The 13,986-nt window shown below is 38.7% G+C and overlaps 1 protein-coding gene across 1 annotated transcript in view; it reads left to right on the top strand.

The window, feature by feature from the left end:
* The window catches only part of FAT4 (FAT atypical cadherin 4), a 130,916-nt gene that overhangs the window by 66,426 nt on the left and 50,504 nt on the right, over positions 1-13,986 (top strand). Inside the window, exons 3-7 of the mRNA XM_015861904.3 lie at positions 1,607-1,738; positions 5,728-5,989; positions 7,656-8,006; positions 11,741-12,663; positions 13,389-13,563. Coding sequence (XP_015717390.2) covers positions 1,607-1,738; positions 5,728-5,989; positions 7,656-8,006; positions 11,741-12,663; positions 13,389-13,563 — 1,843 coding nt within the window. The remainder of the gene's footprint in view (positions 1-1,606; positions 1,739-5,727; positions 5,990-7,655; positions 8,007-11,740; positions 12,664-13,388; positions 13,564-13,986) is intronic.

The following is a 13,986-nucleotide window of genomic DNA, read 5'->3' as shown; positions in this document are numbered from 1 at the left end:
ATTACTGATGAACATGGGATATAGCCACTGAAAGCTTGGGGAAAGATGCAGAAAGCAAGCCTGGGTGCCTCACTTGTTCTGCAGATAACGAAGAGTTTCTAACACACCAGAAGGCAGTGCTACCACTCAAAGTGACCTGGACAATCTGGAGAGTTGGGCAGAAGGGCAAGTGTAGAGTCTTACGTATGGGGAGGAATAACTGCAGCATCAGTGCAGGTTAAGGGCTCACCTTCTGGAAGGGAGCTCTGCAGAGAAAGACCTGATTGTCCTGGTGGGCAACAAGTTGGCCATGAGCCAGCAGTGTGCCCTGTGGCCAAGAGGGCCAATGGTATCGTGAGAGATAAAAGAGAATGTCCAGTAGGTCAAGGGAGGTTCTCCTCCCCCTCTGCTCTGCCATGATGAGGCCACATCAAGAGTACTGTGTCTAGTTCTAGGCTCCCCAGTTCAAGAAAGACAGGGAACTACTAGAGAGCCCAATGTGGGGCCACAAAGATGTTGAGGAGCCTGGAGTATTTCTGAAGAAAGGGTTAGAGACCTGGGACTATTCAGCTTGGAGGAAAGAGGACTGAGAGAGATCTTATCAGTGCTTATAAATGCTGAAGGATGGGAGTCAAATGGATAGAGCAAGTCCCAGGCTATTTTCAGCAGTGTCAGGTGACAGATGAAGGAGTGATGGGCACAAACTAAAACACAGAAAGTTCTATCTGAAGATAAGAAAAACTTTTCTGTGAGGTTGACAGAGCACTGAAACACTGCCCAGCGAGGTTGTGAAGTCTCCATCTCTGGAGATATTCAAGACCCATCTGGACACTTTCCTGTGCGACCCACTGTAGGAACCTGCTTTAGAAGGGGATTGGATTGGATTTTATCCAGAGGTTCCTTCCAACCCTATGATTCTGTTATTTTATGTGATACTGTGAAATAATGTGCAGTCTTACATAAACTATCCTTATTACTTGGAAAAACATGCATGTTTTGCAGGTGAAAAAAATATTTGTTTAGATATGCATAGGCAAGGAAAGTAGATGGTAGTGGCTGCTCTTAAAGTAACTTTTGTTTGCAATCACAGGAGACCTTTGAGATAAAGAGAAAAACAGAATTTTATTATTATTATTTTTTAATATAAAGTGCAAGGGTGTTTTTTCCTCCCTCAGAACTGAGACTTGCCAATACATAAACATTTCAGAGAGGATTTTACACCACCTCATCTTTATGTCAAGCAGCATTTAATGGTTGAATGATCCCCTACCCTGGGACTTGGCAGCTGTCCTCCAGGGGCTGACTTTGGGGATTACAATGACAGTCTATCAGTGGATCTTTTCCAATATAAACTGGGCTAGGGCCATTTAAAATCAGTTGCTATCAACAAGTTAAATTATCTTTATTTATGTTAGAAGCTTTCCTATAAGTATTTTATAACAGTGTGGAATTTTAATATCCGGAGGGGTTGTTCCTGTTGTCACTGTTATTTGGCAACGTTCTAATTCTTGTGATTAGGCACAATTTACCCGATTTCTTTCAAAATTTTGTGATTTGTAACATTCAAGTCTAATCAACATCTAACTTGCAGTGCTCACACAACTTTTCCTGATTCCCCTCCTTATAGGTGGAAATAACGCTTCAAGATATCAACGACAACCCACCAGTATTCCCCACAGATATGCTTGATCTGACTGTGGAAGAGAATATAGGAGATGGATCTAAGATAATGCAGCTGACAGCCATGGATGCTGATGAGGTAGGAGCATCGTTTCGTGTACAAAAAATGCTATTTTGGAGACACACATTTTACTTATTCCTTCATTCCCTGAGTGAAGGTTTGAGGAGCCATTGTGCCACCCAGTTGTTTGTGCTGCATCTGCACTCTTCGCTAGGCTGTGTTCAGTGCCTGCCATTCAGTCCCATATAGGCACACACACACATGACAAAGTTCCTGTTAACTGAAGGCTGCTCACTGGACTGTGTGAGAGTTAATTTCTCATAACATGTTCTAATGAGCAGTTGCACTGATGACAAAAAAGCACCCCCTGTTTTGCTTCTAGACAGTGTTGTTTTCAGCAGTTTCATCACATACCACACTCACTGACTTGGCAACAGTACTGGGCTGCCCAGCTTGTTGCAGAGATGTACTGACATCCAGTTTAAAACCACAGCTTTAGATCTCAGTTAATCCTGGTTTTGAGATTTGCAGTAAAACTTATAGGAGATAAGCCTTGTAGAATGAGAGAAATCTTAATGCTTGCTCTCACTAGATAACTTTATACTGTTATCCTGAAGGGAAGTCTTATTTCACCAGAGAACAAAAACAATGCTAAAACATGTGCTTTGTACGCTAACCGTTTCACAGAGCTTTTTTTGCTTCCATAGATGTATTTCTGTGGGGATGCTACAACTAAGGAGCTGTTAAGGAACTAGCAAAATTCTTCTGAGCGACTGATGTTAAACAGTTGCCCTGGTGTCTTAATGAGGGTTATTGGAGTCTCTTGTATGTGTCAGGCAAATACATCCAAATATAATTTAATGTATTCATTCCTTTTGGAAAGTAAATTATGAGAGAGTTAATCATATTGTTTCATTCACTTCAACTTATTTGCTTTCCACTGGGGAAAAGACTAAAAAGTCAGTATGAGCATGAAAAGAAGATTGTGTTGTCATTAAAATACAGGGTTACATTTAACAACAACAAGCAATTCTTTCATTCAAATAATAAGGTAATTGAGTCCTCTCAGGAGAATTTTATTTGCAGTCATTTTTGTGTTACTTTGGCTAGTACTTCTGTGATTGCTAATTGATGTATTTAATCTTGCTACTATATAGGGATGCCAAGAAGACCAGTGGTGCACTAAAAAGAGTGTGGCCAACAGGTTGAGGATGGTGATCCTCCCCCTCTCCTCTGTGCTGGTGAGGCCACATCTGGAGTACTGTGTCCAGTTCTGGGCTCCCCAGTTTAAGAAAGACAGGGAACTGCTAGAGACAGTGGGAATGGGCACAAGCTGGAACACAGGAAATTCAGTCTGTAGATGGGATAATCTTCTTTACTGTAAGAGTGACAAAACACTGGAGCAGGCTGCCCAGGAAGGCTTCAGAGTCACCTTCTCTGGAGATACTCAAAACCCACCTGGATGCTTTCCACTGCAAGCTACACGTGCTTTAGCAGGGGGTTGGACTAGATGACCTCAAGAGGTCTCTTCCAACATGTACAATTCTGTGATTCTGTGACTCATGTGACTCATGATTAAGAACATTTTTTCTGATGAACAGACAATAGTTGACTTTGGAAAAATGGAGATCCATTACAGAAATTGTAACTGTGCACCTTATAATTTGTATCTTAAGATTAGAAAGAAATAAACGTTAAACGGCTGCTTTCTGCTGAGATATGGAAAGTGCTATCTAAGATTTTAGCAGAATATTATGTTGTCTCCTCTTATGTGTCAACTCTGCTGTGTTATGTGTTTCTGTCTTCTTTCTTCACATGTGCAACCCACATATGCAGCTCAGTAAAATGAGGGTGCCTGAGCATACTGTCTTTGCTATGTGCATAGCTGCTTTCAGAGCTAAAAGTTGAGCTTTGAAAGGATAACAGAAACCTTAAAACTTATGATTGTAGTATGTACAAGAATCTCTCATTGATCGTATTTCCAGCTCCTTATATGTTAACATAAGTGCTTTTTAAAGATCTGAGAAAGGATGTAAAGGGTGTAAGTGCTAAATGGCACCTAAGACTTTAGCAATTGCAACAGCTTCTAGCATTTTGCAAGTTTTTTTCAGACTGTTGTTGAAGGGAAATTTCTGTAGAGCTTTTCTAATATGTTATGCCGTATAATTTCTTGTTAATATTTTATAGTTTGCTTTGTTTCTCACCTAATTGTCACCTAATGTAAAGTTACTAATTTGATTAGGCCATCATCACAAGTAGTTCTGTTTTCATTATGCTCTGATGGTAGAAGGCTACCCAGCCAAATAAATGGCACAGAATGTGGTCACCTCTGAAATCTTAAATTCCCATTGTCTGTTTTTATTAAACCACACAATTACAGGAAAATGTATTACATGCCTCAAGTACACCTGAGCACACAAGGTCTGTGTACGCAGAAGCACTGTGTGCAGCTGTTCCAGACCAGATATCTGGAAAAGGGGGGTTTCTTTCAAAATGTCATTTTATCTGTTGGCAGAATCTGACTCTTTGAAGCAGCACTCCAGGGAATAGGTTTGGAACTGATACAAGACCAGGTAGTGAATGCTTTTCTCTCGTGTCACAGGTACAAATGGGTGTTAGTTTGCTTTTCTAGCTATAATAGCTATGATTTCTTTCTCTTTCTATATTATATAATAGTTAGAATTTCTTTCTCCCTGATCTCTTTGATCAGGGTGACCTGTTGTCCCCACACAAAAGACACGGGGGAAATGGCCAGCTGCTCACCAAAACACATGCGCAGTGCCCACACATGTATCTTGGAAAATAAGTGACTCCAGAATCTGAGGTCTCGTTTTGCTTTGCTATAAAGATCAATGCTAGGAAGAAAAAGGTATAGCTAAATATTTAGTGTTTTCTAGTATTTTAGTATAAGTTAAAAGGTTAATAGGTAAGGGAAATGTGCTAAGCTGGTTGCATCCCTTGGCATAACAGTGCGACATCATCTTCATGATGAGCAAACCATCCTTAGGAGGTGACTGAGGGTGGAGCCCAGGTAGTGGCTGGTTTTGGGAAGCGTTGGAACTGAGATCCGTAAGGCTGAATGATTTTCTCATTGCTGATCAGTGATATAGGCAGGATAAGCTGGCTTTTCACATTTATGATGGTGTTGGGCTCAGGCAAGATGCATTGTACCAATTTTGGGGTAGAAAGACCTTTTTTTTTTTTGTTAACTTTTAATTTCAACATTTACGGATTAAAGAAAAAAAAACACATTTTTTTCTTTGTAAAATTACTTTTCTGTCATTTTGTTTTTAGCCAAAATGTTCAAAATGCTTATGAATCCTTTGGTTTTTTTTCCAAGGTGAAATGAAAAATTCTGTTTGATCCCCAGAGGAAAATCTTTTTGCTTCCAGGGAATGACAGTACAACCCAAGAGATCAGAACTGTGCTATTAGTGACACATGACTTGTCACTGCAGGGCTGGCTACTTGTAGAGATGAATGGATCCTGACACATGAAGAGCCCTTTTGGGGGGGTTGCTGGATAGCGCCCATGCAAACACTGCTCCCAGGAGTTTTCTCTGACCTGGAGGTGATGGAGCTGGTGTTTGTTGCCCTGATCTCCATCCTTGTATCCATCCTATCCTCCTCCTCTTCAGTTGACAGGGAAGGCAGAGCTGTGTCTGCAGGCAGGATGTCCATTTAATTTAGTCTTCCAACATAAAATACTAGTAAACACTGATCACTACTAGATGGAAAGGTGTTGCGCTGCTTGGTAATGCTGGCTTGAAGTTAAAACAGGTATCAGAGCTTTGTGGTCTTGACTGAATGCAATCCTTTTATGAACAGTGGAGCAAAAAAGTATCAGAGCAGTCTTGTCACTTCACGTCTCATAAATAAAAACTATGTGTGTATGCATCTGTATTGGGGAACTGAAAAAGAGGCTGAGCAGGAAGGCTGTTTATTAAAGGAAGCTGTTCTGAAAGTATTTGCCAAGTGCAGTTACTGGAATGGTTCTTGTCTTACTTAAAATTACGATGTGGTTTTCCTGGCAAATAACTTGATTTGACCACTTCTGTTTTTACTTAGGGAGCCAATGCCCTTGTCACATACACTATTATCAGCGGTGCAGATGATAGCTTCCATGTTGATCCGGAGTCAGGAGACCTGATAGCCACCAAGCGCCTGGACCGGGAGCGCCGCTCCAAGTACTCCCTGCTAGTTCGTGCTGACGATGGCCTGCAGTCCTCTGACATGAGGATAAACATCACTGTCAGTGATGTTAATGACCACATCCCCAAGTTCTCCAAACCAGTTTATTCCTTTGACATTCCAGAAGATGCCACTCCAGGTAAATAGAAAATGGCCCTAAAGTGACAGTTTTCTTTTTGTCTATCTAGAGAAACTTGAGAGGAAGAGGGCAGAGGGCCTACCTGACTTGTCCAGGGAGCAGCTCTCAAACATGATGGAAATAGAGGAAATCATGTCATGCTGAAACTCTGCTTGCTAACTTGTGCACTAGTGGAGTAACGTTTCTTTTAGGAAAGTACAGAAATGTTTGCTACTCCAAGAAACAACAGCCTAATGCGTAGGTGCAGAATGGGAATTGTGCATATTCCAGTGGAAAATTTGGAGTGCTACTACTTAAAATAAAATAATAAAATAAACAAGAAAAGAAATAAGTGGAAAAACTAACAGGATGGAAACACTATACTCTTGTGGAAAAGATGCGGTGATGCTAGTCATCTTCAGTGAATATGACTCATAGTACTTAATATATTGAGGGTAGGATCACAAGACTGGTGACCATTGAACTGCCAGTAATTTATACACTGGTTCTGACATATGCTCAGTTCCTAACCTTAACATCATATTTTCTTAATCTCATCTTCAACTCCTGGCTCTGACAGTGTTTTCTTTAAGAAATGTAACCTTTAGATAGCTAATTCTGGTTCCTAGAAATAATCGCTGATCTCTTGAGTTGCTCTTTTCCTTTGTTTCTTTTGTGAGAATGTTTTAGTGTTCATGAGCTAGGTTTTAAGCTAGAAACTATTCAGACCAAATTTTTCAAAAGCTATGTTGTCTGAAAATTCAGTGGTGTTTTAGTTAAAGGCAATATAAACAGCCATAGAGTCCTTTTGACCAATTAACATTCCATTAGAAATGTTAAAATATTAGGTAATACTGTATGGAAATTGTATGGGGATATTCAACTGGGTAAGAGCTGTAGCAGCATTTTTCATCCTGATAAGCAATTTTCATCATCACATTGCTTGTAAACAATTAACTGTGCTAGAACAAATATAATTCATTTGGTTCCAGGAAAAAGAATCTAAATGATTAACTTTCTTGGAAATGAGCTGATCTTAATTATAATTATGTTCAATGCACTCAGTAGCGAGACTGAACTTCCAAACTTTAGTAAGATATGTCAGTCATGTGAATGCAGCTATGCAGAAATGAAAACAATGGCACAAATTCACAAGGAGCTGAATTTCAAAAAACAATGAAGAATTGACCCCTATAAGGTTTCTGGTTTTCTAACCACAGTGCTCATGCACTTTCTTCAAAAAGTAAATCTAAGATCTTTGGTATGTCCTGACATTTCAGTTTCTTCATTTAAAGAAATTATAATAGAAGTTTTCAGAACCTGTCTGTGGGGAGAAAAGGGTCCTTGAGTAGCAGAAACAATATGCATATTTTTATTTTTTTTTTTACCATGGTTGATATCTCATCTGGACATATTCCCATTTAAAGATAAAAACAAATATTGCTGACCATTTCTTGTTTGTATTTTTTAATAGCCCTTGAAAATCAATGTCATACTGGTTGTTGCTGTCAGCTTTGAAATACCTTTCAAAGAAGTTAAACATACAATGCTGAGGCTTGAATATTTTTACAAAGGATTCCTTTTACTCTGCAGAGTTGTTTGACAATGATCTCGCTCTTAATGTGTCAGTGATGTGCCTTGTGACTTACTTGTGCCTTGTGATTTACTCTTTTCTCATGCTGTGCAGGCTCATTAGTGGCAGCCATTCTAGCCACTGATGATGACTCCGGTGTAAATGGGGAAATCACATACACCGTGAGTGAAGATGATGAAGATGGCATGTTCTTCCTGAACCCTGTTACAGGAGTCTTCAACTTGACCCGTGCACTAGACTATGAAACACAGCAATATTACATTCTGACCATCCGTGCAGAAGATGGAGGAGGCCAATTTACTACCATCAGAGTGTACTTCAATATACTGGACATAAACGACAATCCGCCAGTGTTCAGCATGACCTCATATAGTACCTCTTTGATGGAGAATTTGGCTCCAGGATCTCCTATTCTCAACTTCAGTGTCACTGATGCAGATGACGGTAGGCCCTTTACTAATATTCTGACAATAAATGCATATTTCACATAAGTGACATATTAGAAGGCCTAGCAGAAAGGACTTATTAGGGCCATTGTTTGGACGTCATTATTTGATTACATTTACTGTATACTTTGTAAGTACAGGTTATTTTTCTCATATTTCACATTAGGCTTAAGTGTGGCAATGAATTGCAAAGCTGTATTTTATCTAGAGCACGTTACACCAAGCACCGGGAAAGAAACTGCGTCCAGCTTGCATGTTTAAGTTAGACCTAATTTCAGATTGATTATTTTATTTTATAGCATGTCCTAAATAAGTTTCTGCACTAAGAGGTTTCATCTGCAATTATCACAGCACATATTCTGAAATGTACTGTAACTTTTAAGTATATCATTAAGAAAATTGTGACCTACAAAGGTACTGGTAGTGGAGAATTAAAAAAAAAAAAAAAAAGGCAAAAAGTGAAGGAAATTTTCTCTTTAAAAAAACTAATCTTGAGATTATTTATGACATCTAGAAGGTATTAATGTGCTAGAGTGCAAAAGATACAATCTTTATAGCTTACTTGAACATTTTTCCATATAATTTTTGTCCAAACAAGAATAAATGCAGAATATGGTCATAAAATACATAAAAATTATTCCACACCATGTTAAGAGTCCACGGACATTACTCAGGATGCCTTAATACAGAATTATTCATAGTACTCATGCTGAGTTCCCAGGTGAAGGATATTATGTGACATGTTTGGTAAACTTGTCTTCTGTTAACTCAAGAGACTCAGGAGAGAGTGTAGAAATAAAGTCTTACACTGAAGTGTGCACTTCAAGCATAGAGTACCCACATGCTCCAAGGAATCCCAGTTTGTTCACGTATAACAACTGTGCTTGTCGAGTTGGTTCAGTGAAATATTTTTTTCTTCTGGAAATACTAAGTTGTCCAAATCACAGACATTTTAGTGGGAACGTCCAAGTGCTGATGGATAGTATTTTCTATGGTGAAGGTTGTGCAACAATTTTTGAGATCAAATTGAGAAACTGATGGAGAAAAAATGTTTTGTAAGATAAGCCACCAAGTCAGAAATTACAATTTAATGATGTTGGCTGTTCTTGTATGGGTGTTCCTTTCTCTACTCTTGTTAAAGATTTTATTTTATATGTAAACAATGTAAATTGGAGGAGGAACTTATACTTGTATCTACATATCCAGGGAAGTGATTTCTTGTTTAGGCTTGCAGAGAAATGTGTTTGTGTCTCATCTGCCTCCTCTCATAATTCATCTTTTCTGTCCAGATATTCTTGTCTACATCACAATATACAGTGGGAAGGAACTAAGGAATGAAATATATATATATGTGTGTGTGTGAACTCTAACAACTGAAACAAGAAGGAAAAAAAACCCAAAACCAACAACTTAAAGTTAGGAGTATGATGCTTGGTTTCAAACATTCTTGATAGTTAATTCCACTTAGCCAATATGTGTCCGTTTTCCTTTTCCTCATACATAAATTTCTGTCTGTGTATAATGAATGTGAATTGTCATAACACTTGCATACAATTTTACATTTATCATGCAGTCAATTAGCCAGGAAGCAAATGAGCTTTAGAAGAGAAATTTAATGAAAAGTCAGCCACATATCTTGCCTCTTCTATTTTCTGGCACACTGACTTTTTTAATGGATTAGTAAAATTAGTAGGACAGAAATTTCATTCCAAGGTCATGCCAGGCTCGGTACCCAGTAGGACTGCAACTTCAGCAAATGTTATCATCTGTTGGCATTTTTGCTTCAAGCCCCAAACTTTTTATCCTGTCCTTTCTTGTATTTGGGTCGAATACAGAAATAACTGTTTCTGTACTGCTCTGCATGTGATTTGCAGACAATTCACACAAATATAATTCAACTGATTGTTTGTGCGACATGGTTTCAAAGATCAGAAGAGCTCTTAAAAGACATTGTTTCCCAGTGATGTATACCTGTTGTTTTAGGATAAACAGTGTTACAAGACAAAACTGACTGTGATAGTGAAACAGCTCCACCGTCGTTTTGTTTTGTTTTGTTTTGTTTGACACACCTTGGGGATACAACAGGTGTTTGTGTCAGCTTGAACCATACAGTAAACATCAGTTAAATCTGCAGGGGAAATAATGAAAAGGTAGAGAGAGGTGAAAAGAACAAGTAGTTTATTTAATAGGAACAAACACCACCATAGCAAAGATAAAAAGAGTATTAAAATTTAGTAAGAAATGTTTTTCATCTAAATGATCTAATTTCTACCTATTTCTGAAGTCAGTTGCAAAAATATTGAATTGCCAGGAAGTACTTTACTGAAATCGTAAGTCTTCTATTCAAATTATTAATCATTTTGAAGGAAGCTGAACAGAAAATAGAATAGTATTATGTTTTTACATTACTTCACTTGATCAAAGTAATGTGGAAACAGTAATATCTGGAATATAAATGTATTCATTTCTTTAATTGCATAAAAATATTTTGTCTTTCATGTTTGATTCTATTTACTTTGTAATTATGTCCATACAAAGGAGAGGGAGAAAGGTGCCAATTAGAGTAGCCCTCCAGGGAAGGCAAGTAGAACTAGAATTCCTGAGTCTGAGCATAAAAAACAGCATCAATTAATAAATCAAATACAGTAATAATATTGTAATCAGAGCAATTTAGTTGGAAGGAAAAAAGCTGCTGAGTAAAATTGACAACATGTACAACAAAGTAATAATCTGCTTAAGCAGGCAGTTTGGTTTCTTTGCATGGAGAAGTGAGTTTGAGGGATAAATAAGTAGTGAAAAGTCTGTTAATCTGCTAATCCTAAATCACAGTCCTCATGACCCAAAACAGGAAAATAAGTCAATATAAATTAAAATATTAATGAGATAAATACTTAGTATATCTGTGCACATAAGTTCATATATATGTGCATATATATATGTATAAATGAAAGAAGACCTATTTCTATTTCCATTAGGTGTTCCAACAATTAGCTGTTTTGAGTGAGCTCTCACATTTAAGTGGCTATATAGCATATTTAGGGCCATTTCATAGCCTTGTCAAGACTCAGAATGCATTTCCTGTACCAAAAGTATAAATCACTCCCTTGACCATAATTGCTAGTTATGTTTCAGTCATAAGATGAAGGCAGTTCATCTGGTGTTTTTGAACACTTCCTTGTATGGTAAGCATACCTCTCCACAGTATTCACTCTTGGCCTGCTTCCTCTAGTCATGGGAGTCTGGTTTTGTTTTTTTGTTTTTTTGTTTTTAATTGGCTGGAAAAAATCCTAAAATAATTACGTCAGTGATAAATGCTGCTGACTAGAAATGGGTAGAATGGAGCAAAAAGCCATTCTGTTAGCAGCAGAACTATTGATACTTTCTTCAGAACTCTTGCAGGTGTGACAAGTTGTGCATGTTCTCACTGCAGTTCTTGCTGAAAAAAGTACACAGATGAGATCTGCTGGCCTTCAGCGGCCATTCTAATTAGCACCATTCTTCCCTCTCCCTTTTCAGCTCCTGTCAGAATTTAATTATTTCCATGGCTTATGTTCCACTGGGAAACTCTTCTGAAATTAACTGTTGGATTCAAAAATTATGATGGGGAATCTGAATGGGAGGCATGTTCGTATGCTCCTCATTTCCATAGGAAATGAGGCTAGAAGCATCTATATATCTAGGTCAGTGGGCTTAAGGCACACTCTCTTACCTACCCTTTTCCTGACCCCCCAGGCTCCAACTCACAGCTGTCCTTCAGCATCGCCTCCGGGGACAGTGCGGGCCACTTTGGTATCGACAACAGCGGGGTGCTGAGCATCCAACAGCCTTTGGATCGAGAAAGCCAGTCTTTCTATAGCCTTGTTGTGCAAGTCCATGACTTGGCTCCTCTCCCTGCCTCCAGGTACACAAGCACAGCTCAAGTTTCCATTATTCTGCTGGATGTGAATGACAGCCCTCCTAGCTTTATCTCTCCAAAGCTGACCTACATCCCAGAAAATACACCAATAGACACAATTGTGTTCAAGGCACAGGCAACTGACCCTGACAGCGGTCCGAACAGCTACATCGAGTACAGTCTGCTTAGGCCCCTGGGCAATAAATTCAGCATTGGTACTATTGACGGTGAGGTCAGGCTGACCGGGGAGCTTGACAGAGAAGCTGTGTCCAACTACACGTTGACTGTGGTGGCTACAGACAAGGGCCAGCCATCCCTTTCTTCATCTACAGATGTGGTAGTCATAGTCCTTGACATTAATGATAACAACCCACTTTTTGCACAAAAGCTTTATAAAGTAGAGTTGGAGGAAAACACTTTGACAGGGACGGATTTAATCCAGGTGCTTGCTACTGATGGAGATGAGGGTACAAATGGGCAGGTTCGCTATTCCATTGTGAGTGGAGATACTGGTAATGAGTTTCGCATTGATTCTGTGACGGGGGTGATAACAGTTGCTAAGCCTTTGGACAGAGAGAAGAAACCCTTTTATACGCTGACTGTTCAGTCCTCCGATCGTGGAAGCAGCCCAAGGACTGACACCGCAGCAGTCAATATTGTTCTGAAAGATGTTAATGATTACGTTCCCACATTTGAACTTTCTCCCTACAATGTGAATGTTCCTGAGAATTTAGAGACACTTCCCAAAGTCATTCTTCAGGTGAGTACAATCAACAAATTGATATACCTTGACCATTAAAAAAAAAAAAAAAGCAGATAAAATTAAAAGTTGCCTTTTGGCCATAATCTTAACAGGCAATGGTTGTTCTTTTGTTTTCCTTTTTGATTTTTTCTTATTTATTTATTTATTTTTTTGCTTGCTCTTTGCCAGAATTTTACATTAGGCTTTGAAGTGGGTTTTGTGTCATTCTCCCTTCCCACTTGCAGTCTATCTTTCCACACACTCTCAGACTTCAGGAGTTTGCCCTATTCTCTCAGCTCAGTCTCTGCTTCCATGAAACAAATCTCTCCATCTGATCATTGCCTATGTAAGATAAGGCTCTGTTCCAGACACTGAAAGAACAATACATGGATTGAGATGGCAGGACATGCAGTGTGTTCTTTGACAATGAGCTCAGTCTATACCACGTCATCTGTGGTTTTCACTGCACCCCAATGCCAACTTTACTGTATTTAAACTTGAGAAAAACAAGTAATTAACTGTTGTAGAATTTTCAAGCAATGTTTTTAAGTCCATCATCGCTGTTTTAAGTCATTTTACCATTACAGCTGGTTTATAGTAGGCCTTAAGGTACTGGGATTAGTTCAATCCATTAATTAGGATTATTATCATAGAGAATATTTTCTCTATCCCAACTAAATTGTGCAGACCCTATACTTATTGGTTACTGAATTTTTTTATATGCCTTTATGTTGCTTTTGTAGGTTGTAGCAAGAGATGATGATCAAGGCCTAAACAGCAAGCTTACGTATGTTCTGGTGAGTGGCAATGAAGAAGGAGCTTTTATTCTCTCAGCCAGCGGGGAGCTACGCTTGGTGCAGAGCTTGGACCGGGAAACGAAGGAGCAGTATGTTTTATTGATCACAGCTGCTGACTCAGGTAAAGCAAATGTGCAGTCTCTTCTGGTTAGATCATGCGTTATTTGACAGCATTGCATTCCTGATTTAAAAAATATACTTTCTTCACAATCTGAAATTTTAGTGTGTGGAGATTTGTATCCAAGTTTCAGTTTAGCTCTCTAGGGTGAAAGCTGCCCTTACATGATGTCAAAGTGAGTTTATTTTCTTGAAATCTAGATTTTTATCCTTATGCATTAGTATGTCTCATGTATGCATCTCATGTCTCAAGTATAGCTTGGTTTATTTCCACCATAGTAGTGAGTGATCCCAGCAAGTTCATGAGAGCCTCATCAACAGCAATAAAAAACAGTTTAATGTTGTCATCAGAAATGTGCAGACAGTTCAAATCAATGGCCAGAAAAGAGCTATGGATTACATAGTTAATCTTTCCGAAATGTTACCC

The sequence above is a fragment of the Coturnix japonica genome, chromosome 4 (assembly GCF_054131305.1).
Source record: "Coturnix japonica strain WE chromosome 4, WE-NBRP24, whole genome shotgun sequence".
Taxonomy (NCBI): Eukaryota; Metazoa; Chordata; class Aves; order Galliformes; family Phasianidae; genus Coturnix; species Coturnix japonica.
Note: the sequence above shows the minus strand (reverse complement) of the source record. Positions and strands in the feature narration are given on the sequence as shown.